This window comes from Caloenas nicobarica, chromosome 6 (genome assembly GCF_036013445.1).
Source record: "Caloenas nicobarica isolate bCalNic1 chromosome 6, bCalNic1.hap1, whole genome shotgun sequence".
Lineage (NCBI taxonomy): Eukaryota > Metazoa > Chordata > Aves > Columbiformes > Columbidae > Caloenas > Caloenas nicobarica.
Genome location: NC_088250.1, coordinates 27377771 through 27403525, shown reverse-complemented (window position 1 = coordinate 27403525; position 25755 = coordinate 27377771). Strand labels below are relative to the sequence as shown.

Sequence of the window (25755 nt, the reverse complement as noted above, 5' to 3'; positions counted from 1 at the left end):
GAGTGGGTTCCCATGTGGACCTCACGTCATAGAAATGGTGGGGCACAGGGGAAGTCCAAATATGAACCAAAATGAGTCCTGTATAGCAACCATTCTGGATTCAGAGTGACAAATGCACTATTCAAAGCAGACACGTGATAGTGAAAAAACAAGGAAGAACCTAAATCATTCAGTGGCCAGATTGCCTACCCAGAAACCTAAGGGCTTTTCACCCTGGGAGCAAGAAATCAATTATCTCAGTTGTCCACAAAGAGCTCTAATAACAGCGCTATGCCATGACCCCAGAGGAAGATAATCTCTCGCCAGACAGATTTACCTCAAGAGAGGTAAAAAAAGTCAAGAGTTATCAATGTCTTTCTGTGGCAAAGACATCAGTTAAGAGCAAAGTGGACACGCAGTGACTTCTTGTTTTGCTTGCGTACATTATACAAGGACAGACTATGTTGATATAATTTTTAGTCTGACAGATTTGTCCACATGTATACTTTCAGAATGTAAATGACGTAAGATTTTTACCTGATTTAGATTAAACTAATATGTCTTCTAAATGGAGAAAAGGCCTTCATATCTCAATATTATAGGTGTGTTTCTCTTTCTAGATAATATTTGCAGTGCAGGATGCTTTTAAACATTTTTTTTTCCCCAGTGATCAAAAACCTCAACATTTCCAGCCTTTTCTGTCAGTACATTGTAGGTGATCTTCTGTACCTCTAAGGAGTCCAAATAATTTTTAGCTCTCTGCCAGCAAACTGCAATTTTGCGATATCAGCTCACTAGCAGAGTATGGAGAATTGCTAGAAACATTCTGTCTTCCTTCTGCTATTAGGATAAACCTGTGAATATAATTACTGAATCTCCCCACATACCTTCCAAAACTTGAAAGGCACTGACTTGACACTGTTAAAAAGCTGACTGTAAACATAAATACTCTTTTTGTGTGTGTGTATGTGTGGAATTAATGCCTAGGTATTGCCCACAGCCATTCAGTTTGCCATTGCATTGACTACTAAGTCAATGCTGACTTCAGTGGATAATAAAAAAAGTGTTAACTGATATGATTACAGCAAGGTTAGATTATCCATATACCTGCACAGCTAATTTGTTATGAGGTACAGCTAACTAGATGCAGCTGTTAGCACACTCCACGTCTGGGCTGGGCTGACCACAGGGTAGTTGTGCTGGACCACCCAAGGTTTAGGAGGAGTTAGATGGGAAGATTAATAGGTCAGGGCTAGAAGCAAAAGAAGGATGTGGTAACACTAGGGAAAAGCAACAACGTTACTTGGGGGAGAGGTTTCTGATTTTTTTTCACGTGTATTGCATGTTTTGAATACCTTAGAAGGACAAATCATCATCATAATCATTGTGAACCATATGGCTTTATACATAGATGATATCTGGGTACTCTATTCAGTAAGATCAGATACTAGCAAGACACTGCCATTTTATTTTTCATTTTATTTTTTAGCTGAGATACTCTAAGCTAGATTTTTTTACATGGGGATTGGGCCCATATTCCCTAGATATCTTTGAGCACTTCTTTTTCTCCTTTGTTTCTGCACCTAAAAAAACCCACAGCACTATTTGCACAGATATCAACTGTGTGATCTCACAGCCCAAAGGTTAGTTATTTTAGGGTATTAGGTACCAGAAAATTCTGAAACTTTGAAGGCACTACAAAAAAAAAGAAATGGTAGCTTGCAGAATTCCATTTTCTAGGGGTTATTCCCAGTTCTAAACTTGAAATAAGATGATCTTATATCCAACATATTATAAACAGAGGGATAACATCAAATATTTGCAATTACTCTTCTCTATTTGAAGTTACCTGCTTCATTTGAAAAAATTCCATTCTTTTATTAGAACTTGTATATCTCCATTTCACTATCAAAAAACATATCGAAAGTTGCATCCTAAATATCTACTAACACAGTACTATTAAAATATTGCTGAGTAAATTTCTGAATGCTTTAAAGCTGAGAGCAGCCATTCTCACTTAGGTGAACATTAACAAGGACTAGAGTGACTAGGGAAAAGTAGATGTTTTCAGAGAAAGCTCAGGATTCAAATTAATGTTAAAAAAAAAGTAACCAACAGTAAAAGAAACAAAATAAGTCAACATTTATTTGGCTGTAATTACTGTATTTTTCAAGCAATTAAAGCTTTTATGGCATTATGTCTAATATGCAATAACCCCACTTTATTTAAAATTATTTAACATGTAAGCAGGACATTTCAGAGGATGTCTGACAATTTTTTTTTGAAGTTAGAAGAAGAAAACAACAGAAGATGACAGCAGGTGAAATTTCAAATGATGGAATATGAATACAGAGTGTTAATTAACAGGGTGTTTATTCATGCTACATGGTGCATATAAACAGTTACATTTACTAAATGAGGATTTGATTGCTCAATATTCCAAATCATACCAGCACTTTTACATGGTAAAGACAGGGACTCTGTCCATTTGTATTTGCTAAGTGTAAGAGGGATATTCTTTGTGAGGAGCATGACATGGCACCAGAATACAAATAGCAAATCAAAATATTCCTGGAAATGTTGCAACACCTTTTATGTCTGGATCTCAGCAAAGTAGGGTGTTGTCTTTTTCCTTAGAGAGGAAATAAAATTATTGGACATGATGTGGTTCATCGCACCTAATTTTAGCCATAGAATGAATCACCTTCTGGAAACCTCTATCTCCTCTTTTGACTCCAAGGGGAATGCAGAACACTAGAATAGATTATGTGACTAATATCTCAATCACTGAAGTTACATAAAATTACACTAACCCCTTATCTTCTAAAAGCTTCTTCAATAGACTGCCTCATCGCAGAGTCTAATTAGGAAATTTAATTTGGATGATGTGATGTCCATATATGAATATTTATAGGAAGCCTTCAGTAATCAGGAAAATCTTTAAGCATGCTTTCAACTTGGAAAGAGACCTAAGAATGTGTTTAAAATTAAGAGCCTGCTTTGGGTTTTCTTAAATCAAGGTAGCCATAAGGACATTCTTCAGTGCTCTCCTAATAACAGGTTTGAGCTCCCAGAGATGAATCAGCAGTGTAGAGCTGGTGCTACATAAAATTTCCCCAGCTCTCATTTCAGTGTTTGAAAATAACTGACAAGATCTAGTGATCCTAGAGTTTTCTGAACTTAGATCTTTCCCAAAACTTCCTGATATAAACTATTTCCATTCCTGAACTCTCCCTGTCAAATCTAGATCTTCTTTCAGCCTGACTTCACAAACCAAAATACATATTAATCTACTTGGTAGAGAAAAATATATGTTTAGATTATTCAGATTTTTTTCCTGTAGTTATATTTATTGTCCTGACTTATAACTTCCTTGGCAGCTCTGATTTAATAAGGAAGAAAACTTAGCATTGCACATTTCACAGTATGTATATACAGTAGACTTTGCTTGCAGCTCATTACAAGAAAAGAGTAATCTCTACATATTCTCTTTCAGCATTTCACCTTTTCTTTCCAGCGTAATGCCTACCATGTCCAACAGAAAGAAAAGGACAATAAAAAGTAGATCTGCAGGAGTGTTGCAAAATTTGCAGCTAAAATTGGCAGCTAAAATTTTCAACCAGGTTCATGCATGTCATTTAAGTAAATTGCAAGGAAATCTGTGACATTGTATCCAGAGTCTGCATTTGGACTCTGCATTAAAACAAAACAAAACTTGTTATAATTTAGTCAGCAAAAGCATTCATTGTGTGTCCCAGTGCCTGATTAGTTGTGAGTGGGTCTGGTGAGCTATTGTAGTTGGGCTTGTTGCCATTCCAGCATGTGCAGTTTGAGAGTTTTTTGCTTTGTTTTGGTTTTTGCAGCTGTATATTCTTCTCCTGCTGAATGTCAAAAATCTTGAAGTAGTGCCAATCAGTTACAGCTGAATTGCCTTTTCTGCAGTAAAAAAAAAACCAACAAACCTGATCAGCGTGCAATTTATTATTAGAATAGATCCTTCTAAATTTTTACTCCCATCACAGCAGACAACTATATCCATTTTTGTATAAAAGCCTACTTAGCACAAGTAAAAGGAACAGCAGATTAGCTGGTGTTAAGACCATATCCTATTTTAGCTGGACTCACTGGGAAGAGGACCTCAAGGACAGCCATATCCAGTGCCTTTACTTGCACTTTGGGAACTCTTTCTCTCCTGCTCCCTGTACAAACCTTGTAAAACAAATTTATTCTCAGTGGCTTAGGAACCTCAGTTAAATGAGATTAATATGTCACTGTTTGAGAGAACTACAAAATACCCATTAAGCAGGGGTGGGTGAATTTCCTTTAAAAGGAAAGGCACCCACTTGTGTCTTGCTGAAAGACAGTGGGGAATCACATGTCTAATGTTTGGTTTTGGCTTTGAGATTCCTCCCTAGGGCTCTGATTTTATAGTCACTTTCTCATCTGCTTAATTCCTGTGAACAGTCTTTTGAAAGTAAAGGGAGGAACTGACTGCGGGATGTTAGTAAATCCAGTCACATGATTGCCCTGGGAAGACACACATGTTCATATAACAGGGGTCAAAAAATATGTTGTTTTTTAATTCCTTAGAGTACACCAGTGAGAAGATTAGTTAAATTTATTTCTACACTGTAGTTGTAAGTTTACACCAGGATTTCAGCCAAGGATCTCCAGATCCTAGGTCTATTAATTTAGGAATATTTTGAATAAGATTTAATTAAAAAAAAAAGTGCCACCCATAAAGAACCAAAAAAACCACTACGAGCATAAAAGTGTTAATTGCTTTGGGAGCTTCCAAATTTCATCTCTGTGGTCCTAAGGGATGCCCTGCATGCAGGATATGGTAACCACTTGCCACTTTGGGAATGATGTCCAAGAAGCTAAGGGTTTGCAAACGCTACAACTAGGGATCAGAGGAGAACACATCCTGAGGGAGCTTGGGAGGACTGAGATCTGTGCTAACTGCTTGTAAGCCCTTTCTTTTTGCTGCAGTGCTGAGTTATTTGTGCGATTCTAATGAGCTCCACTAGGATTGCTAACTACGTATTCTAATTATTTATTTAATCAATTAACAAAGGAAGCAACTTGACTAAGTGAGTAAACACAAACATCTTCATGATTGCTCGGAGAAGCTGCAGAATTAGAGAAAAAACTATGCGAGCGTAAGGCTGTTTTAAAAGAAAAACAATTAAAATCACATGACTCATGAGAAAAATGAAGTTCAAGCCTCCCTTGGGATAGGAATTTCGTGGAGTTATTTTTAAAGCAACGATAGGAGCAGTGTTAAGCAACAGGGTCTCAGGATCATCAGACACGTCCTCATGGTGCTCTCATTTCATTCACTGTAACTATGCCTTTATCACATGCCAGCTTTGTGCTCATTGTGGATTGAAACACTAAACTCTGCACTGAAGTATCTCTGCTTTTATAATTAATCCAAGGCTATGGAAAGCAGTCTGATCAAAGTGAAGACTGCTTCAACATCAATATGATGAGGAGGATATCTAGCACAGTTTTTATAAAGTGTGCTTGTAAAAATTACCAGGACAGCATTAATTTGGTAGGATAAGTATCTTTGAGTAAATTTAGCTTGCGATCCTGCACAGATTGCCAGTTATGGATTGTCCAGAGGTGCAGAAGAGAAGCAAGAGCTTTTTGCTTATGCACATATAGAAGAAACTAGTCTTAATCTGATGCCTTTTTATCCAGAGAGGATAGTACACACAAGCTAAAAATGAGAGCAAATACCTCAGTGTTACGTTTCAAGAAAAATCATCTGCCAGCCCAACTGTGTCTGTTTGGCTCCATGTCACTGCAACATGGGAAGCAGACACAGGAATGCGTTTAAAGCACACACACTTATCCAACACCTTTGTTGGATGTAACCCAGCTACTGCTTTGGTCAAAGCATTCACACTGTGATTAGAAAGGTCTCAATTTTGGATGCGTCCTATTTAAGTCTGATCTATGGAGACTAGAAAGGGACGAAAAGAGGCTGAAGCCCTTGCTAAAGTACCAGAGAGCTGACGATCCAGCCTCTCAGGAAGCTCAGGCTGAGACAAGCCCATAGTTCATGTTACACAAAGACAGTCCAGGTGATGGACAAGCAAACACTGAGAGGATTAAGACCTGCACTTAATTGTCAGTGAAAGCATAATTTAACTCTTGGGTAACAAAACACGCCAGGCTTTATAGGCATCAGGACTCTTGACTTTCAACTTTCCAGCCATTTTGGAGTTACACAATGACTCAGAAAAAAAAAACAATGACAACAACAAAAAAACTTACTGAAATTATGCTATAGATAATACAGTTCCAACTATGTAAACAAGAATGAAGGTTTTCAATCAAACTTAAGGTCTAATGACACCAGATCCCCTAGGAACAATGACTTCCAGTGTTTAATTGTTTTGTGTGAGCAAGCCTTCCCTGATGTTTGTTCTAAAGTTCAGCATGATTATTTTATTTATCTTTTAGTTCTTTTGTTATGAGAAACCCATGTACCAAAGCCTGCTCTCAGATTTCTTGAACTCAGCAAGAGTCAATAGCATGATTCACCCCCTCCATGTCTACTCAGTTTACGTTACCACTGTACCAAACGTGCACTACCAAACTGCATGTCAACATCCTGTTGACTGATTTAGAGTACGAGCAGATGATGTGATTTTCAGTGGTATTGGGTATTAGATTGGAGAGGAGGCAGGATTCAGTGGCTCTAAGGCATCCTGTGTAATCTTTGGACATGATAACATTATAGATAGTTACAGAGAATCTGTAACACTTTGTCCACTTATATCTTGACCTTATCCATTTTCCCTCTATGTTGTCATTAAATGAACTACATTTCATGGAAAGCCAAGAACAGGCCTGTCGAGAAGATGTTGAGTCTCCTCATATTTCCATTTCACAGAGTGATGGCATATTTTGAGAAAGATTTGTATTGTAGTGACACTGGAGGTTCCCCTGAGAACACAGATACTGTAGACACAAATGGAAAAGAACTTTCCCCAAATAAACTAACAGCCTAGGTGGTGATGCCCTAAACACAAATGGGCACACTACATCCTTTAACAGCAAACAGTTGTGAAATAAGTCAAAGCAGAGGACACCCTGTGTTCCAGGGACAGGAATATATCCCAAAGGTTCAAGTAGAAGTCACAGAGGTGATAAAAATGAAGACATATGCCTGAAATACAAAATAAGGAGGAGAGCTGATCTCTTATCTCCAGAGTAAATGCTTCGCTTTTGGCCTTATGTGAGGGTCAATAACTTGTTCAGTAGCAATTACTGCTATGACTACAGACAGAAAATTCCTGCTCTGTGCCCCAAGGATTTCACAAGCTAGTTGCATTTACAGTCACTGGCAGCAAAGGCACCACATAAAACATGAGTTATACTAGCATCATAGTCCATCCTGGGTAATAAATCTACTTTGATCCCTTTTGCATGGTCACAAAGGTTTCGTTCTCAATGACATTCTCCAGAGGTGAATTGGCCCACTCGGGGAAGGGTAGTCTTTGGCCAGTAATCCTCACTCTCTTAGCACAAAAATAAATGGGAAACAGGAAGGAAACAAGAGGACTGAAGTCAGGGGGGAGACCCTCTTGCACAAGGTAACAAACAAATAGGCTATTATTCCTTCCAGAGATAGAGAGGAAGGTAATTGGTAGAAAATAGTTTTTCACAGGGTGTCCAGAGCCAAATGCATTCCTGAAGCATCTCTCTTACAAAGTATCCCTCCTTCAGGATTTAGCCTAGCTTCTGCTGCACCATAGCTATATCTCTCCTTGACATGCAGAAAGCATTCGAAGTTTGGGATCCATCCCATCCATGCATAGCTCACCATCCTGGCATGTTTAAGATACCCGGAAGTGTGTAGCCAGCAGAGGAGAGAAGAAAGCCAACATCATCTCTCAGCTGACCAGGTGACCATGGTACATGGCCAGGTAGGACACACCGCTGGCTCATGCAAATGTGTCCATCAGTACCATAGGGTGGACAATGAAGGATATTACTGAGAGCTTCCCATTCAGTGTCTTTCAAACTTGTCACAGTTTTTGCAGGCTGAGACTAAAGATTTTGCATTATGTTTTGTCATGAAAATCCAGAGAAGACAGGTATTTCTAGTCTCATGTCCTATTGTTGTCAGGCATAACTTCCTGAAGAGACACTTCTTCCTTTGGCTTTTTTATTTATTTTCCTTCAAGTGCAGCCTTAACCCTCCCTTCCTGTTGGGAACAACAACTGTAGCACACAGCATTAGCTTGCCAAGCCTGAGTGTGAAATATCATTCATCCTGGAGCAAGATGGTATCAAAGAGAACAATCAGGTGGGCCTGACTATGAATTCATCACATAGCCGTGCTTCAGAGGAGGAACACTATCAGAGGCAATAGAGGTCCCAGTTCTGAGCTAACACTCTTGGACCTAAAGGACTGTCATATCAGAAAGCACTACTGAGACCAAAAGGGAGTTTTGGTTTCCTTGCTCAGAAAAACACTCTGAGTTTTCAAAGACTGGAGATAAGAAGTATTCATCAGGGCAGGAAAACGGTACTACTTCTGTATAACCTACAGAACCTATTAACCATAGGAACATGGTGGCCCCAGAAGATCCAGTAATTGGCTGTTGAAGGCCACATGGCTGACACACACACTTCTCAGCATACCTGCAGGATCTCACAGATCCAGTGGATCCTGTACGAATGCCTCAGGTAAAAAATGCTTTCAGCTACCCTTATGTTATCTTCACCCTTTCACCTTTTTGAGGGCCTTTTTTACCAGAAGCAACCATTGTATTTAAAGTTTAGGAGAGAGTTCAGGCAATCTGGAAACTAGCAACTAATCACATATTTTCCCCCCTACCACCCCACTCCTATTTTTCCTCTAGATTCCTTTGGTGCCTCCTGTCCCCCCGGGGCAGCCAGCTGAGGGTCGGGGCAGGCAGCGAGCACTGGGCTGCTCTTTGTTTTGCAACCCAATCTGAGACTCCTCTGGAACCGTGCTGGGCTGCATGGAGCTGTCGTCCTCATTTCCCTTTTCAACCTCACATATTTCCCATTAATGATGAGTGGGAAAGGTCAAGGAGGGTCTCTACGATGACTTGCTTGAGGACAAGAAACAGCCCTGGGAAATGGGTCCCAGGCTTTCTTCTTTCCTGGCAATCCCAGTCTCTTCAATAAGCAAAGAAAGTCCTAAGAAAAGTGAAGGTATCAAGGTGCTAAAGGGGATTTCCCCATGTGGGCTTGGTCCTCCTGGAATCCTCTTCTGTAAACTTGGGTATAACTCTCCCAGTGATTTTGGTGGTAGGACAGTAGCCTTAATAAGAACAAAGAAGACAGATGCAGGGAGTGTTGCATAGATGCGAAGAGGTTAAGCACTAGATCACCAGGATCAGTTTAGAGCAGCCCAATTGGAGGTGTGTACGTCATTTTGAGTAGTCTGCCACAAAACTCCTGCAAAGTATCTAGACCACCGGCATTAACATAATGAAGGCATCAGTACCTTCCATCCTTCAATTCAGCTATAGTGGCTGAGAGGTCTTTCAACGACAGCAGTTCTGAAATTCTCAGGGATGAGGATGATGAAAGATTTAAATGTAATAACTTTGCACGACAATAATTCTCATGCCCCAGGGTGGAAAGCCCCAATTTTACCCATGCACATTGTGCTTCAAATATAGAAGAAGAAGTAATAGATAATATGCCTATTAGTATTTTCATAAATAAACTATCTGGTGTGAATCAATGTTACACTATACAGTTGAAGCCAGGGGAGCAATGTCAGGAGTTTTTGCTATTATTTTTCCCTCTTTGTTTTGTGCCTTGCTTTGCTCTGTCTATCACTAAATGTTCCAGGGCTCTCTACCATGAGCCAAGAGCATGGAAAATGCTGACCAAAGCTGTTTACTGTATCCGTGCTCACAAACAAGCTGTTGCTTGTCATTGGCATGTAAAGAAGTCACTGTTCTTTTCATCCTATAGCTGTTAAATAAATACTGTGAACCAAGTTCACAGCATTGATTTATTGTAGGAGGTCACTGAGATAATTTCACAGAAATATCCCGCGTCAGTTTTGCAAAACAGGATGAGTGTCAGCCTGAATTTCATGACTCTGTTTTTTTCCACTTCCATTCCAATGGTTACTGTGTTTTTGCTGTCACAGGCAGGCAGTTAATTCATCCTGACTCACAAAGACCAGGGAAATGAAAACTTTGTCCACTATTCTTAGTGTTGAAGATGTATGTGTTATAAACTACTTGGATTTTGGTATGACCTAGAAGTCCTAGCCCACGTAAACCACAAGCTGACTGTGTATACACACTTACAACAACTACATACTGCTGGTTGCAGTATAGCATGCAGATAGCCAAAGAGAGAGCTTTAAATGGCAGCGCTTTAAATGATAGCACTATAAATGCTATAATAGCTGGTAGCCTAGTCCAGGCTGAAGAACTTGGTGCAAAGTATGAGCAAATTAACACATGCAGACCTAGAAATATATCCTATTTATAAACAACATCTGCCTGCAGATTAAAATAAAAATACCAAGACTGGGAGGAAATCAATTGTATCATCTTAGTTCTGCGAATGACAAACTGGGGCAGAGATTAAGTGTTTTGCCCAAGGTGCCATGAGAAGCCTATGCCAGAGCCAGGACTGGAGTCCTGTGCCTCAGCCTGTGCTGCAGCCACAGATTCCTCCTTGTTCTGAGCACAGTGTACGTTCGTGCCACACGCTGACGTATCTGCTCTGACCCAGTAAATGTCATTCTCAGTTTTCACCTGTTAAAATGACAGGATCAGTTAGACTGCGAGTGTAAGGATGCTGCTGCGCAATGAAAATGGAAAGCCCTACTTTTTATCTCACCCACTGCTGATAGGCATTTTGGGAAGGGATTCAGCAGCAAGTTTTGTACTTAAATAATATCAACAGTGGGTGAGTAGGGGTTTGGGAAGCAAATCTAATAGGTATGTCTAGATTTGGCTAAGAACGAAAAGAGCGTTTTCTCTCCACTGGTTGTTGGCTAGTGAAAGCAAAGGGGTGGAATACATCCAACTTGCAAAACTCGAATACAGTTACTGCTATCTGCAAATGGGTGCCCCTCCCCGCTCATGTGAGCTACACAGGCAAAAGAGAATGACACATGTGCTGTTTCCTTTTCCAGTTGTAAAAGGGTCAGGAGCCAGGCAAGGAGAGCCCGAACAAGAGGAGCATTTTCCTGGGCTCTTCCAGCTGTTCTGTTCAATCCCGCCGTCGTTTCTGAGCAGGGAAGAGAGACTGTCAACACAAATAAGGCATTTTTCAAAGGCGTAAATTATGAGTAACCAAAACAATACGACAACTCAACCACGTGAGTACCCGTATCCCCTTCCTCCTTACAATAAGAGTGGATTTAGCAGTCTGCAGCTTAAGGAAAAGATTGTCTAATGCATTTCATGTGAAAAAAAAAGAAAGAAAGAAAAAAAGAACGCCTGAGACTAACCCTGAAGAAAATAAGTTGTGATGAAACTGTTTTCCTTTTTTATTCTTTGTGTTTGTGTGCACGAGTGTGTGTGAAGAGCTGAAACAAGCTCTGCAAACGCCAGCTCCAAAACAGGACCTAGCAAAGTTAGTAATGTTTCCGCCTAAACCATGGCTTAGAAAAGTTTCGTTTGAATGTTTTCCCTCCCCCACCTCCCCCTGTTTCAGGAACGAAAATATAGAGCATTTTGAAATCGTACTGACACTTTTCTAAGATATTAATGGTCCTGCCCAACTTGTGTTTAGAGTCTCAAGCTGTCTGTGTGTAATATGAGACGCAAGCCACAAACCGACAGTCTATATTTAAAGCCACAATGCCTTACTGCTCCTGGAAATTTAGAAACGTGGTCTTAAGGACAAGCAAATTAGTTTCTTAGCAAGTGAGAGTACAGGAGGGCAAGTCCTCTTCTGGCATAACTCTGCATATTTCAGTAAATTTGAAAAGAGAGAATTTGGCCCGAACAGTCAAGCGAGCACAGAGGTTTAGCTGCAGCTTGGTAGCACTCATTTTGGGACAGGACTAAAAACAAAGTGGAGGGGAAGCGGGGGGATTCTGATTTGATAAGCTGTGAAGAGTCAATGGGAAAACTCTTGAGTTTTTGGCACTGCAATAGCAGCTCCATATCTCTTTTATGGCTTTCGTACAATCTTTCCTGCTTTAAGACGGTAGTTTTGTATTATTTTTAATAAACAAACTTCAGATAACAGAATTGTTTATCATACTGTGGTATCAGTAATGAAGGCAGAAAGTACGGTCAGCATTGCTGGGAGCTGCCTGTGATTCAGGCTTTCATCCAGAGATTGCTGTAAGAATATTTGGGCTGTAAGGATGTTGACACTGACTATGTTTCTCAAGCTCTGAATGAGGCAGGCTGATCCAGCATGACACAGCGAGCAGCATTTCTGGAATCCTAAACAGCAATTTCTATTTACCTTTGTGTCCTTTTTGCAAGTTCTAACCAACAAGAAAGATTAGATGCTAGCTTTATAGTACAATTTATTCTATTTTATTCAGGAGTTTTGATTTTTATAGCTTGTTTTCTATTGTTTCTATTACAGCTTGTTTTCTATGATTGACATGAAAGAAACATGTAGGCTAATTCAAGATTCTGAGAGTTTGGGTTTGGAAAAGCTTGAGTAAATTACTGCCATTGGTGTTCTCCAAGTGTGTGCAGGAGGGTGGTCATGACTCACTGACGTGCATTTTGCTCGTTGTGTAATACCTACAAGGATACAGACCTGATCTTGTACCTTTAGTGACAGGCTTGATCAGGTGACAAGTCCAGGACCAGCTCTACAGTCCTGAATACATTATGAATCACTTCTCTGACAGACCCAGGCTGTCAAAAGACCCCACAGAAAGCCCCAGGGTGGATCTGGATGAGGAGTTAGTACCCCGTGGGGCCTTTTGTCTGTTCATAATGGAAACAGGCTGATGCATCAGGTTCTCCTGTTTTTTTCCAAAGTCTAGGCGTGAGTTCTCAGCTTGCATCATTTTAAGATCATATGATTGCCAGTGAAAATAAATGGCTTGCAATCCAGCTAGAAGAAGTATTATGACTGAAAAATAGTGACTATCTATTGTTTATTTGCCCTCATAATTTCCCTTACTTATTCAGACAGGATGCTATTGTATTTTGTTTCAGCCTGCCTCTCTGGTTTTTGTTTGTTTCTGTTTGGTTTTTTTAATGACATGGATCAAATTTACAGATTAAGAACAAAATTAAATTAGAGGGAAGTCTGATAGTACTATAATCCTGTATAATGCAAGTTTGGTGCATTTTTTTAATAATGATTGAGGTTTTCAGAGTAGGTCTTATTTCTTAGTAAAATTCCAGGAATTTTTGCAAGAAACAAGATATTGAAAGATCAGTGTATTGAAAGGCACTTCACAGCATGGACAGCGGATGTTTGGCAGAGAGGCAGAGTAATTGGGAAAACAAATTTGCTTCATAACTATAGTGAAAATCTCTGAAATGGGTGTGAAAATGCATAAAGAATCAGTGAATACTGATTGCTAAGTACCTACAGGTGAAACCACAGAGCAGCTGCCTACTGATGTAAACTGAATAACCTTAAGTAACTTAATTGCTCATGTTCTTTGCTTATCTCCTTGTATTCACTTGCAGCTGATAAGGAATTTTTATTCATTCCATAAATACAGTATTATCCTGGAAATCCATGTAGGAGCAGACTACCATTTCAGATTCAAAATATTCAATTCTGTGAACCTTACAAATGTATTCTGCCTCTATATGGGGATGCCACACCATCTAACCTCGAGCACTTCCCATGCCTGGCTCAGATATCCCATTGCTCTGAGTGGGTTCTCTCTGTACTCAATGGCAGACGAGCCAGCAATTCAGCCTGCCGATGTTAGGCGGTGTGTGTATATTTACTCCATCATTCATAGTTAATGGCCATTTGTCTGTAGCTAGATCAAAATGGAATACCTAAATATAGAAGTCTGTTACCAAATCCAAAAATGGAGTTGTGCTTCAATTTTGTTGGCTGGGATTCAATACAATATTGTGTTGTGAATGTATCTCCAGTTTCTTTTTTTTTTCTTCTTTTTCTTGTGATGTAAAGGTGATCTAGCCTGATAGCAGGAATGTAAACTTCCCAATTTTAAAATGTGTCATTTTCAAACGTGCCATCACCAGAAGGTGATGCATTTTTTTCCTCCCACCTCTGCTCAGATGTACAGGCAGTAGCTGCCTCACTTATTACAAAATCTAAGGAATTCCACAGTTTTGGCAACCTCTGCTCAGACTGCAGCTTTTGCCCTCTTGCTTTTAGGCTGCAATGACCCAGTTCCAAGGCAATGTACAGGTCAAATGAGGTGAAGGACTCACACAAACATCACTGGGTCAAAGGGTCAGTCTGGGGAAGCAGTGATCTATGCAAAACCATCTTTGGGGGTCAAAGGTGTTCATCCCCTTGTGTAAGGTGTTCTGCACCTTACAGGATTTAATCAGTACTCAGCATGCTGGGAATGTTTTATTGGGGACGTCTTATACTCCAAATGCCAGAATTAGTGGTTAAGGACAGCAGCTTGTGGAGGCTTCTCTTCTTCATCACCTACTAGCAGATAATGTCTTCCTTCTGGGCAGGTAGGGAAGCAATGCGGTCTCTGCTGTGTAGAAGATTGGCCCAAAAGGAAATCAGGAAGCAAGAAGGGACCTCAGACCATGCCTCAGCTGCAGAGAGGGTAAGAGGGTCAGAAACAGTGTGAAGCCCAGCAAGCCTTGTGAGCTGCATGCTTTCCTTCTGCATGGTCAGCTGTAGTTCAGCAATAGCCCAGGTGCAAGCCCTGCCCTGCTTAGGAGGAGCAGACTCTGGTGCTGCCTCTGTCCTGTGAGCAGGAGGCCTTGGGTCCATCATGCCCAGCATCTCCACCTGCAACAGCTTGAGCTTTTGGCAAAAAGAGTCAAGTATATGTGGGCTATCTCCTCCAGAGAGGCTGAGAGCTTGGTAAATGCAGTACCTGATAAAGGCAAAGTGAGTTACAGCTGTGAATGGTGAGTCTGGTTCTGAGAACAGTCTTGACCTATCTTTAACTCATTATGAGATATATTCTGGGGCTACAAACTGTTCCTTTAAATGTTCCTGGAACAATACCACTGCCTTTCACACAAGGCCTGTGAAAAGCCAGAAGTGATCCCCATAGACTTTTAACCATGTTATTCACTGGCTTGGCAATAGATTTGATTTCATTGCCCTTAATCAACAGAAGCACTTGTCTGTGACAGTAACTAATAAACAAAAATAGAGACTATCAATTATGAAAATTTTGGTCTTAACTGGTAAACCTGTGAGCATTTATAAACAAGGAAACCTATAGATTATAACCTCTCATTTTTAGCACAGAATTCTCAAAACATATCCCACAAGCATTTATGTAAATTGAATGTCTCTGCTTGTATATTTGTCTCCCACCACTGTGCATGTGAATTGGAAAATTTGCTTTTATACCCCAGGGCTCTCCCTGACATCCTCATTGCCTGAGATGTTGATATGAATGTCTGCAAACTGAAAGGCTCAGAATGCACCTGAAATTTCAATAATTAAGAGTAGAAATGTTGGCAAACTGCTGTGCTGGAGGGAATAGGAGGGATGTCCACCCGAATAGGAGTCTGCTTTTTGAAAGTACACAGTTCTCAGCATTTCTGGGCACTGCTTTTCACACACACACACACACGACAATTATTTACCCAGTAGAGGTTAAAGATTCAGGTCATGGCTGATTACCTACTTAAGCATATTATAATAGTATTACAGAATTGTGCAGTGTCTGCATCCCATTGCTGATACTGCTGCACCTTTCTTTCTAGGCTCTTGTAGAACATACCCCATACCCATCACTGTTCAATCAGCAAAGCCTTTTGTGAAACAGGCTTTTAGGACTGCATTCTGTAATGAAAGTCTGTTTGTGTGTCTGCTCTGTGGTGTGCCTGTCTCTATTGTTGGGGAGGGATTAGTATTCCTATAGCATAGAGAAATTTAAGCCAACAGAGGAATGTGATTGTGCTAGGTGCCGTACAAAAGGCTGGTAGGCTACATGGAGAGGACAGATTACAGGTAGGAGAGAAATGACTGCTTTCCAGAGGCACTGCTGGAGAGGCAGCTTTTGGCTATGGGAAAGCATTTATAGCAACCAGGAGGCAGGAATTAGTATTGATTCCAGTAGATCCACTGGGGCAACATCTCTTTGCTTCACACCCTCTAATTTTGTAATACGTGCTTAGGAAAAAACATAGAAGTCAGTTGCAGCTGGCCTATTTGTTTCCCACAGAAAGATCAGAAACCTTTTAAACATGGTGTTTGACACTAGGAAGATCTTCATTTACTTTTTTTTTTTTGCTTTACATCCAAGTTGTGATAGGAAATGTATGAAAAATTGGGGGACACTCAGGTGCTGCAGTGACAAGAATACATGAACACCCTAGCTGGGCAAGTATTTGGACAGCAGAGAGACTGTGTTTTACTTATTTTTGAAAGACTTAAGTTCTTAAGTCAAATGAATGCGGCAGTGTTTCCCCAGGAATGAGCTGATGAAAAATTCACCAGCTGCTAAACATTCTGAAAAACTATGTGGCGAATAAAGAAAAGTGGCACTTGGAGAAATCAGGTTTGGTTTGCCAACAATTTATGAACACAAATGGAGAAAAGGACTGTCTTCTCTGAATAATTTATTTTTAACCCATAACTCAACTGCATCAAGTAATGATACTGCAACGTTATAATAACAGGCATGCAGCTCATAATTTGTAGCCAAAATAAGACCTGTACTCCTTTTCTCCAGGAGTCAGCATGATCTAATTCACACCAGATTCCTATCTCTCCAATGTTAGCACGGAAACCAAATGCACTGGTGCTCCCTTATTGCAGATGTACCTTGCACGTGAAGTTTCACCAATAAGACATCTGGCTAAGTGATGTTCCTATTAATTAATCTGCTCATCTGCAAAGTAGGCCAGTTTCTCATATCTTCTTATCTTCTGACATACGTTTCACCACAGGGTTCTTCCTGATAAAGCAGAAAACTTCGCTTAAAATCTCAATGGGTTAAACTTATTCTGCTGCATTGAAGTTTTAAAATGATTTTTTTTCCCTTCCCTCTCCCTCTCTCTTTCATCTCAGAAAAAAGAAAAAAAAATTCAGTTATTTCATGAGGGCCTACCTCTTTCTTGCTCAGATAAGCCCTGAAATGGAGTTAAGCTTTTTATCAGTAAGTTGCAGGGGGGCTTTCGAACACACCCTGAGACAGCTCCATGTTATCGTGAGTGATAAATGCCTGTTTTACTGGGAACTGCATGCATAAAATGTCTGCTTTCATGAGACAGTCCACATTATGAAGAGCATGTGTGACAAGGTCACAGCAATGTAGAATCAGACATCGAGTTTTCACATACGCATAGGTGTTTAGATTTGCAAACAGAGGCTATTTTAGGAATATCAAACCTAGAAAATGGATTTGAATTCTTTATATATGTACATATATACACAAGGTATATGTATATATAATATATTGCATATAGGTATACACAGACATACATATACAGACACACACAGCCTTTTTCCTAACCTACGTGGCTTTTCACTAGTCAGACTTCTGGATATGGAGAGTTTTAATTCTCTGACAATATCTCTGTTCAGAGACCAATACCCACAAGCTCATGTTTCCTTTTTTATATGATAGATGCCTCCAAAGGTAGCAGAAAAAATGACTAGATTTTTGAAGGCTTCATGGAGGCATAAACTCAGTGACCAGAAAGTGAGAGGAAGATTTGAGCTATATAAAAGGAGTTGGAAAATATATAACGATGTCTTTTGTATATGATATAGTAAAACATCAGTGAAGCAGCCTTATGCAAACTATCCCTTGCAGATGCCAGATTCACATGTGTCTCTGCTGACTGTATATACAGTTAGAGCCTGGCAGCTCATGATTGTATAGACACTGAATCACTCCATGTTTTGAATTCAGGCATCACAGTATTTGCCTGAATCCATCTTGGAGATTATTACAGGGCACAGTCCACATAAGCAAAGATCCAGACAAAAGCAACGACAATGACTTCAGAAACAAGGAATGAGTAGGTGTTCCACATGGATCATCCTATTTAAAAGGGGAATCCAGATTAGGAAAGGCCAAGCGTGCACTCATGATGCAGTGAAGGGTACAAATTCAAACCTCAAGCAGGCTGATTTGTTCAGGACTAGGTTTCTCTCATAACTCCTCTGTGCTGGGAGAATTTGGTAGTTTCAGGAGAGTTTTCCAGAAACACTGGACATTTTAGCATATTCATGATGAAATAAAATATATTTTTTAGAGTAACTACCCTCCTTTGGAGATAGAATACTTATTCAGGAATGAGTTCGATCATATTATGTAATTCTTGTCCACTTCAAACAGTGATGGGAAAATTAATTTATACTGGAATAACTCTCACAGAATTGTTACTCCAGATTAACTTGATCCTTTTGTGTAGGCCAATTTGTTCTTTGTACACAGGAAAAATAAGCTTGTTTCCTCTGAAAAAGCAAGATGCTTCTCATCAGCTAATTAGATATTTCAAAAATTTCAGTCACTTAACAGGGATGAAAAAGCAGCTCCTGATGACCAACTTTAGCTAAACCAAATAATCCTTAGGTAAAATAAATAGCCCCCAAATCACTTAAACATAGGTGATTAAAGACTTACATGTATCAATGAGAAGAGTGTACATTTTCAAAAATCGTGAAGTATGTTTAAAATTACACTCTGGATTTTTGTATTTTATTTATATTTTCTGGGATCTATATGGGTATGTTCAAATCTGTTTTCAAGGTTTTCTTAGCATGTATTAGGGCAAGAAGTTTACCAATTTATTACTAAATTACATTTTCAGTAGAGTCTTTTATTTCTTTAGGTCTTAATAACCAGCACTCACGAGCTAGCAGAGGTTGTTCTTTTCCGTTTTGATAGTTCACTCAAATGTCATGAGCACAATCTGTCCTACACAATACAGGGAGCAGAAAATTAAATTCTTGATGTATCCATGATGCAAGGATGCTCTGAGAGAGTGGACCAGTCTTGATCATTACCTTTCACACCTGACCTCTCCAGCTGTCTAGTTCAGATATCCTCTGCACCTCCTAATCCTACCTGCCTGTCCCTGTCTCAGCCCACAAATAAGTGCTCGTATGGCAATACAGGAGAGACACACAGGTCCCCGTTGTCAAATGCCATTTCCTCCCTTCTTTCAAGGACCTTCCATGGTCTTGGCAGTGGGAAGGAAGAAAAGCACAGGCAAGGAAGACATAAATCTTCCCTTGTCACTGTCTGGGCTAAGTCCTTGTTTCCTTTGGGAGTCACCCCCTCTTCCGTCTCCCTCCCTCTTCTCCATTAGTTTCTGTTTACTGTCCCATCTTCACAGCTTGCTATGAAACAGCACATTCCCCTCTCCAGATCTTTCCTATCATCACACAGGAATTTTTATTCATAACTTGGGACACACTTTTTACGTTCTGGATCCCATGACTGGGAGAGTTTACTATTGTCTGTCACCCTTGAATTTCCATAATTGCGTCGGTGGACTCTGATTTTTGGAGTCTGATGCATATAAATCCAGTTTTCTTCTCATTGAACTCATCAGGATTATTTTTATTTTGAAGAAGTCTGTACTGCCAGTTATTAATGGCAATTAACCCTCGGTGGAAAAAGGGGGATATACACAGGGTTAGGCTGCATCTCTGCAGAAAACCCTGCAGAGCAGACCAGGAAACAAAACTGCCATTGAGACCCGTTCTTCCGCTCCAGCTTCCCCTTTGCTTTGGGAAAAGAGGAAGTCATGGTTGTCTTGCTCTTTTTCAAAAACACTCAGTGTGCTCTGCACACCCAGCTGCTTTTCCTACTACTCTTTGTATCCCTGCTCCAGTCATGAAGAAGAGTGGAGTGAATGGTTTCTGCTAACATCAGCATGGCCAAGAAGAATAGCACCAGGTCGGGGAGGAGAAGGGTGCTTTATAGCTCCTTCTTGTGCAGGCTGTGTCTACCTAATGGAAAGGGACCTATTCTAAATAAAAATCACCAAACAATTATTTACCACTTCAGTGTTCATGATAAGGGGCACTGACCACATGTATCTTCCCAACTTACCTCATCAAGTTGCTCATTCTGGGCAGAGATCTAGGCCTTTTGAAGCATAAAGATAACATGCAAAAAACAACCTTAGGTATGACATCAATTGGCAAAGCATATCAAGTTGGAAGGACTTTAGGGTTTTCTCCTTGAAAATATTTTTCTGCTAAACATATTCATTTGTATTCTCTGAGATAGTCTATAGACTGTGGAGATCAAAGCAAACTGGAAATCCAGCAGAGTTTTCAAGTGCATTAAAGGTAGCGTGTTTCAAAGCCACGTACCTGAACATTTAAGCACCAAAATGAAGTAGCAGGTGGTAATACATGTAAACATGATTGTTCTAATCTTCATACTTTTCAACTTGTCAAAGACTAACTCTGTGACACAATGTTTGACGAAGACTATAAATCAGGGATGCTGCGTGCACACACATACACACAGGAGAGCATAAAACCCAAGGACACCAGACAGTTTGGATTTTCTCTTTCAGCCACGTTTGGGATCTTGTAGGTCATTTACAGCAATAAGGATGTGAATTTACCAGACTTATATGGAACCTGGAAAATCTGGGCTTGGAGTGATTGCTTTTTGGGAGATTTAAATACAGAAATGTAGTTCTCTGCTGAACATTTTTTTGCCAAGGTAAAGAGTATAAAATGCCATCCACTACAGACTAGTGGCATTTTGTAAATGTCTGTGTATTTTGAACAGAGATAACCAGTCTTTGGTGTTCTTTACTTAGCAATTGAGACATTGTGGAAATTTTTTCAGGTGTTTTCAGAGAGTGTAAGACAAAGTAAGACTATTTTTCTGTATCTTACCCCTAAAGCAATGAGAACATAATAACAAGAGGTGTTCACCAGATCTACCCCCTTTCCAACTAACTTTTGGTGCATGCTTTCTGATCAGCTCTAGCTGCAAACACACAGCTTCATCACCTGAGGTCCTGGCATATGAACAAATAGCTGACCATTTCTGTCTCCTTCACGTTTCTGTTGAGCTTCTCAGGAAATGCCTTACTTGCTGCAAGTCATCATTGTGTTGCCAAAGTCAGTGGTGTTGAGATACTTGTACCCTGGAATTTGAGATTGCTTGCATTGATTTCATTGGACTTTGGATCGGAATTTACTGATTTCAGATCTTCACTTTTTAATATTACTCTCCTTCAAATGCCTTGATTTAGCTCACAGCAGCCTTGTCTACTATCGCCACAGATTTTAATGAAGGCAAAGTTATTTATCAGTGGGAACTAGAGCTCTGGTAGCAACCACCATTGAAAGCAAAGGGTAATGGGGAGCAAATAAACTGATCCTGTATGCTATCAAAGAAGAAAACTTCCTGCTGATTCAAATTCTTGCACATTAAGAAAAGCTGTCAGTGGCTCCTGAGCTCATTCTCATTCTGGATTAATGATCCATAAGGACTCCTTTCACCAAGGAGGAGTAGATCACCCCTCCTGCTTTTGGCAGGCAAGAATGCAACCGGGGAGATAAATGCTTTTGCATCTCTCTGAACTTTGTTTTGCTCCTCAGTAAAAGATATCCACTTCTGGAATCCATTAAAATCTGCATATCTCAGACAAAGACCCCTCCCATGTTCTGTGTGAAATGTTTAATTGCTGCATCCTGGGGACATAACCAATTGTGAGCTGGAAACAGAACATGAGCCAAGCCCTTCTCCTCTGGGTTACCTCCACTGATTTCCTTTGCTTGCGATGAATGAAACCTTTCATTTCAACAGCATCTGACTTATGTCAGAAGGTTCATGACTGAATGTAGCAACAATGGGATGGCGGAGATGGATGAAACTGTTTTAAAAGTGTCATTGCTAAATAAGTAAGGATTAGCCTTAAACACAGGGGGAGAAAGCAAGAGGAGGTACGACTGCATGGCATTGTTTTTAAGATAAAATGCAGCCTGGACTCTTCCCCCCTAGTCGTCTTCATGACTTACATTTCCTTTAGGGAAAAGGTCATGCCTTCTCTCCTGGGCTGCTACAAGCCTTCCCCAGGCAGGAAGCATATCCTGTGTCCTGTTTTCTCCAGAGGCCAGTAGCAGAGCAGATGGGAGCATGACTCCCACGTCGCTGCTTCCACTGCGCTGTTTTTAAGTGACCTGAGTCCCAAATTGCGGGCTAAATCTCCCTCCCTTTCAAGTGTGGTGCAGCCCAGCCCCAGGACCTTGCAGAGGCTGGCAGCTGCTGGAGGTGACCAGCGTGGGAAATGCAAGCTACTCCCTTTGGAGGTCTGGATGCCTATTTTTGTGAGATATAAAATTGCAGCAGTCATTAGGGGGTGGGGGGGAGAACACATGTCCTGTAATTGAAGATTGTGTCTGTGATTCATTCCAGAAGAGAGGCATGTATTTTCCTCATTGAATGAGGAAAATAAGCTTGGAAACTGGAACATCTAGCACATGCCATTTTCGACCGGAGTGCTTTCCTTCACAGCTCACACCTGAGAAGAGGCTCTCAAGCCCTAAGGGATCAACCACCCCAGGCTGTGCCCTGCTGCCTGCAGCACACAGCAAGATCCAGGACTTGTGGATGGCTGAGGGAAGTCTGTCAAGGAGATACTGATAAATGTGGGTGTCCAGCTTAGCAATTGATTTTGTTTGCCACTATTTGGCACATTAAGGTAACAACTTGCTGTCTGTGATCATGAGCATCTATATCCCCTCCATGGAACATAATCCTGGGTGAGGGGAGATGAAGCAAGAAATGCAAATTCAGTCCCTTGACAGGTGCAAAGCCATGGCACACCAGCTGTGGCCACGGGCTGTATCATCTCTTCAGACTCCCAGTGCACATATGTCTGCCTTTCTCATTCCCCACCCTTGCTGGGATATATCCAACCCATCTTCTAGCTAATGGGATTTGGTACCAGTTTTTCCTATCCTTTGTTTCACTTCCATTGCACAATGAAGTGATGTTGTAACATTACCAGAGCTGCCTGTGTTTTTCCCTTGGCCGTCACCAACTGTCTGTTAGGTTACACAAGTATGAAGAAAAAGAGATTTTCTTTCCTAGGGACACTGCCACCTCTTCTCATCTGCTACAGTATCCATGACAAGTGATTGCCAATGTACCTTTGATCCTGATAGTGCTAGGTGTTCTTGTCTATCCAGAACTTTAATGCTTTTTCAGCTGTGCCCATGAAAGTGCTGTAGTGAGCATGGAGTTGATGGTCCATCATCCCCATTAGAGCCAGTAGCAGATGCCTAATAGAGAGTTAAAGCACAGGTCAACCATCTAGGGATCTGAGGCATGGGAAATTCTTGAGCCAGTCAGTATTTCAGCTTTTAAAGGGTTGCCTTGGGGTATAAAAGCTTTTGCATTTACCAGAGTTTCTCATACGAAATACTTTAACCTCTTGCTCACATCCAGACTTACCGCTTGGCAGGACTGAGCCTTACCTCCCCCTCTTTCCTCTTCTTGAATGAGCTCTTTTAACTTGTAGTTGAAGGAATTCAGCCTCGGGAGCTCCGCATTACTGAAAGGCACAGCTTACTGAAGGGTGCGACTCATGTCAGGGAGCAAGGCACTCCTCTGCCTTGCTCCCCCAGATAACCACAGCGCCTCCAGCAGCCATGCAGAAATGTATGTGGCTGTGACTTTATCCTTTTGTCCCCTCTCACAGCACTTGTGCAGCAGGAGCTGGCCCCAGCAACAACAAAGGCTGTTGCCTGACTATCCATGCAACTGAGCACAGCACAAGGCTGCCGTCATGCCTGACCCCTGTCTAGGAATGCAAACGGGATTGGGAAAGTCTCTGCCACTCCTTTCCTCCTCATTCAGCTGAGCTCTTGTTTGTCAGACAAAGACGTTCAGTGGAAGGCTTCAGTGAAGTAAAGCCAGACTGCTGTTTGTATCTCTTCTTTATAAAGCATGTGTGTATCCTAGGGAACACTTCTTGCTGGCCATCTCCTAAAGGGAGTCCCAAGAGCAAAGAAGGCAGAAAGATAAGCCTTAGAGCTTCTGCCTGTGTATTTAGCTCTGGTGGGGTGGCAGAGGCACAGGGAAAGGCTTCAATATCTCATGAAAATAGCTTAGTGAATACAGAAACACAGGCATTCAGGTCTTGTGGAAGGAGGAGTTGAATTTGACAGAGACGCCCAGTGAAATGTGGGCTGTTTTATCCACTTCTTTCACTTTTCTATTCCACCTAGGCAGGCGGAACCAAAAAATGCAAGAAGGATGTGGGCTTCGCTCCTCTCTGACTGGTAACAGATGCATACTTGTGTCCGAGCCTTGCCCTGACATGAAATACAGCACAGCTCCCCCTGAAATAAACTGCAGCTCACACATATCTCAGGGTGGAACTTGGCTCTTAAACAAAATTTAATGGGAATCTGCTCTGGCTGAACTCTACTTATGACTTCATATTTTCCAGGGCTGTGCTAGTGTTGTTGGTTTGTTCTTTTTTTTTTTTTTTTTTTTTCCTTTTCTTCATTCTCTTCATACTCATAGGTGTTTCAGTGGGATAACTTGTCCTTATGATACTGTTCCAAAGCAGACTTCTCTGGAGGCAATGGTAAATAGTTTCGGTATGTTAAGAAAGGGCTTTGGGAAATTTGCAGGCTCTCTCATGACTGCTTGAGAAAGCAGATTTTTACACCCTGTTAGACAGGATCAACTAGCAGATTAAATTGGGAATCTGGAAAACAGAGAGGATGGACAGAGGCTATGTATGATGACCTTGCCGATGAATTCTTCGTTTTATCATTTTTCTAATATGCCTAAAACAGATTTCGTAAAAGCTTCCACCATTGTCCAACTGAGCAGTTGGAATGTGTGGGAGGTCTCTTACCAGCTGGTGCCCTGCTTTGGTACCAGTGTAAATGGGATCGCAGTGACTGCTGCTGCTGCTGGGCTGCAGAGTGTGTTTGCCTCTGATTCAGCTATGGAAGAGCAGCATCCATCCAGGCAGGGAGGGAAATACAGAGTAACAGTTCTGCCCTAGGGTCCCTGTTTTCACAGCTGAGAAAGGGCCCTTACTTCTTAATGCATTCCAGCAAATTCTTACACAGTGAATACCAAGCCAAACTTTTTCCATGGCCTTCTAGAGCTGTTGTATTTCAAAGGAGTCATTTGGCTGTGAAAATCTGAAGTTTTCTGCTCTGTTCAGACCAATCTAGCAAGGAAATCTCCATCTTTATCCAGCTGCTTTTCTCGTTATGCTTCTCTTTTGGGGAACCTGCTTGTTCTGAGTGCAGATTTATAATGTACTTCACCCACTCAAAACCACATTCCTGCTTTTTGCCCTTTCTGTCTGCACCTAGCAAACTGCTTCCTGTTTACAGATCGACTGAGAGACCACATGGCGACTTAGATCAATTTGCTAATAAATAAATAGCACCCACCTCATTCCTTTTGGTGGGCTGGTGTTCTGTTGGATCAGCTTGAAAGGAAAAGGGTTAGGAGCAAGAATACCCTTTTCTGCTGGAATGTAGCAGCCAGTTCAAATCACAATGATTCACTCTCAGCTTTCCTGCATTTATATTTAATACATTTAGGAAAGGAGCAGCCCAAAGGTTTTACAGTAAGTCAAAAATATGTTTATCAGAGAAGCACCATAGCAAGCATTTGTTGCTACTGAAAAGTACTAGACCATATTTCTTTGCTTAATG

At 40.9% G+C, this 25755-nt stretch overlaps 1 protein-coding gene across 1 annotated transcript in view; it reads left to right on the top strand.

Moving 5' to 3' along the window:
• Window positions 1-11150: 11150 nt before the first annotated feature.
• GYPC (glycophorin C (Gerbich blood group)) overlaps window positions 11151-25755 on the top strand; it is a 35057-nt gene continuing 20452 nt past the window's right edge. Inside the window, exon 1 of the mRNA XM_065638213.1 lies at window positions 11151-11329. Within this exon, the coding sequence (XP_065494285.1) occupies window positions 11296-11329 (34 nt within the window). The 5' untranslated portion in view covers window positions 11151-11295. The remainder of the gene's footprint in view (window positions 11330-25755) is intronic.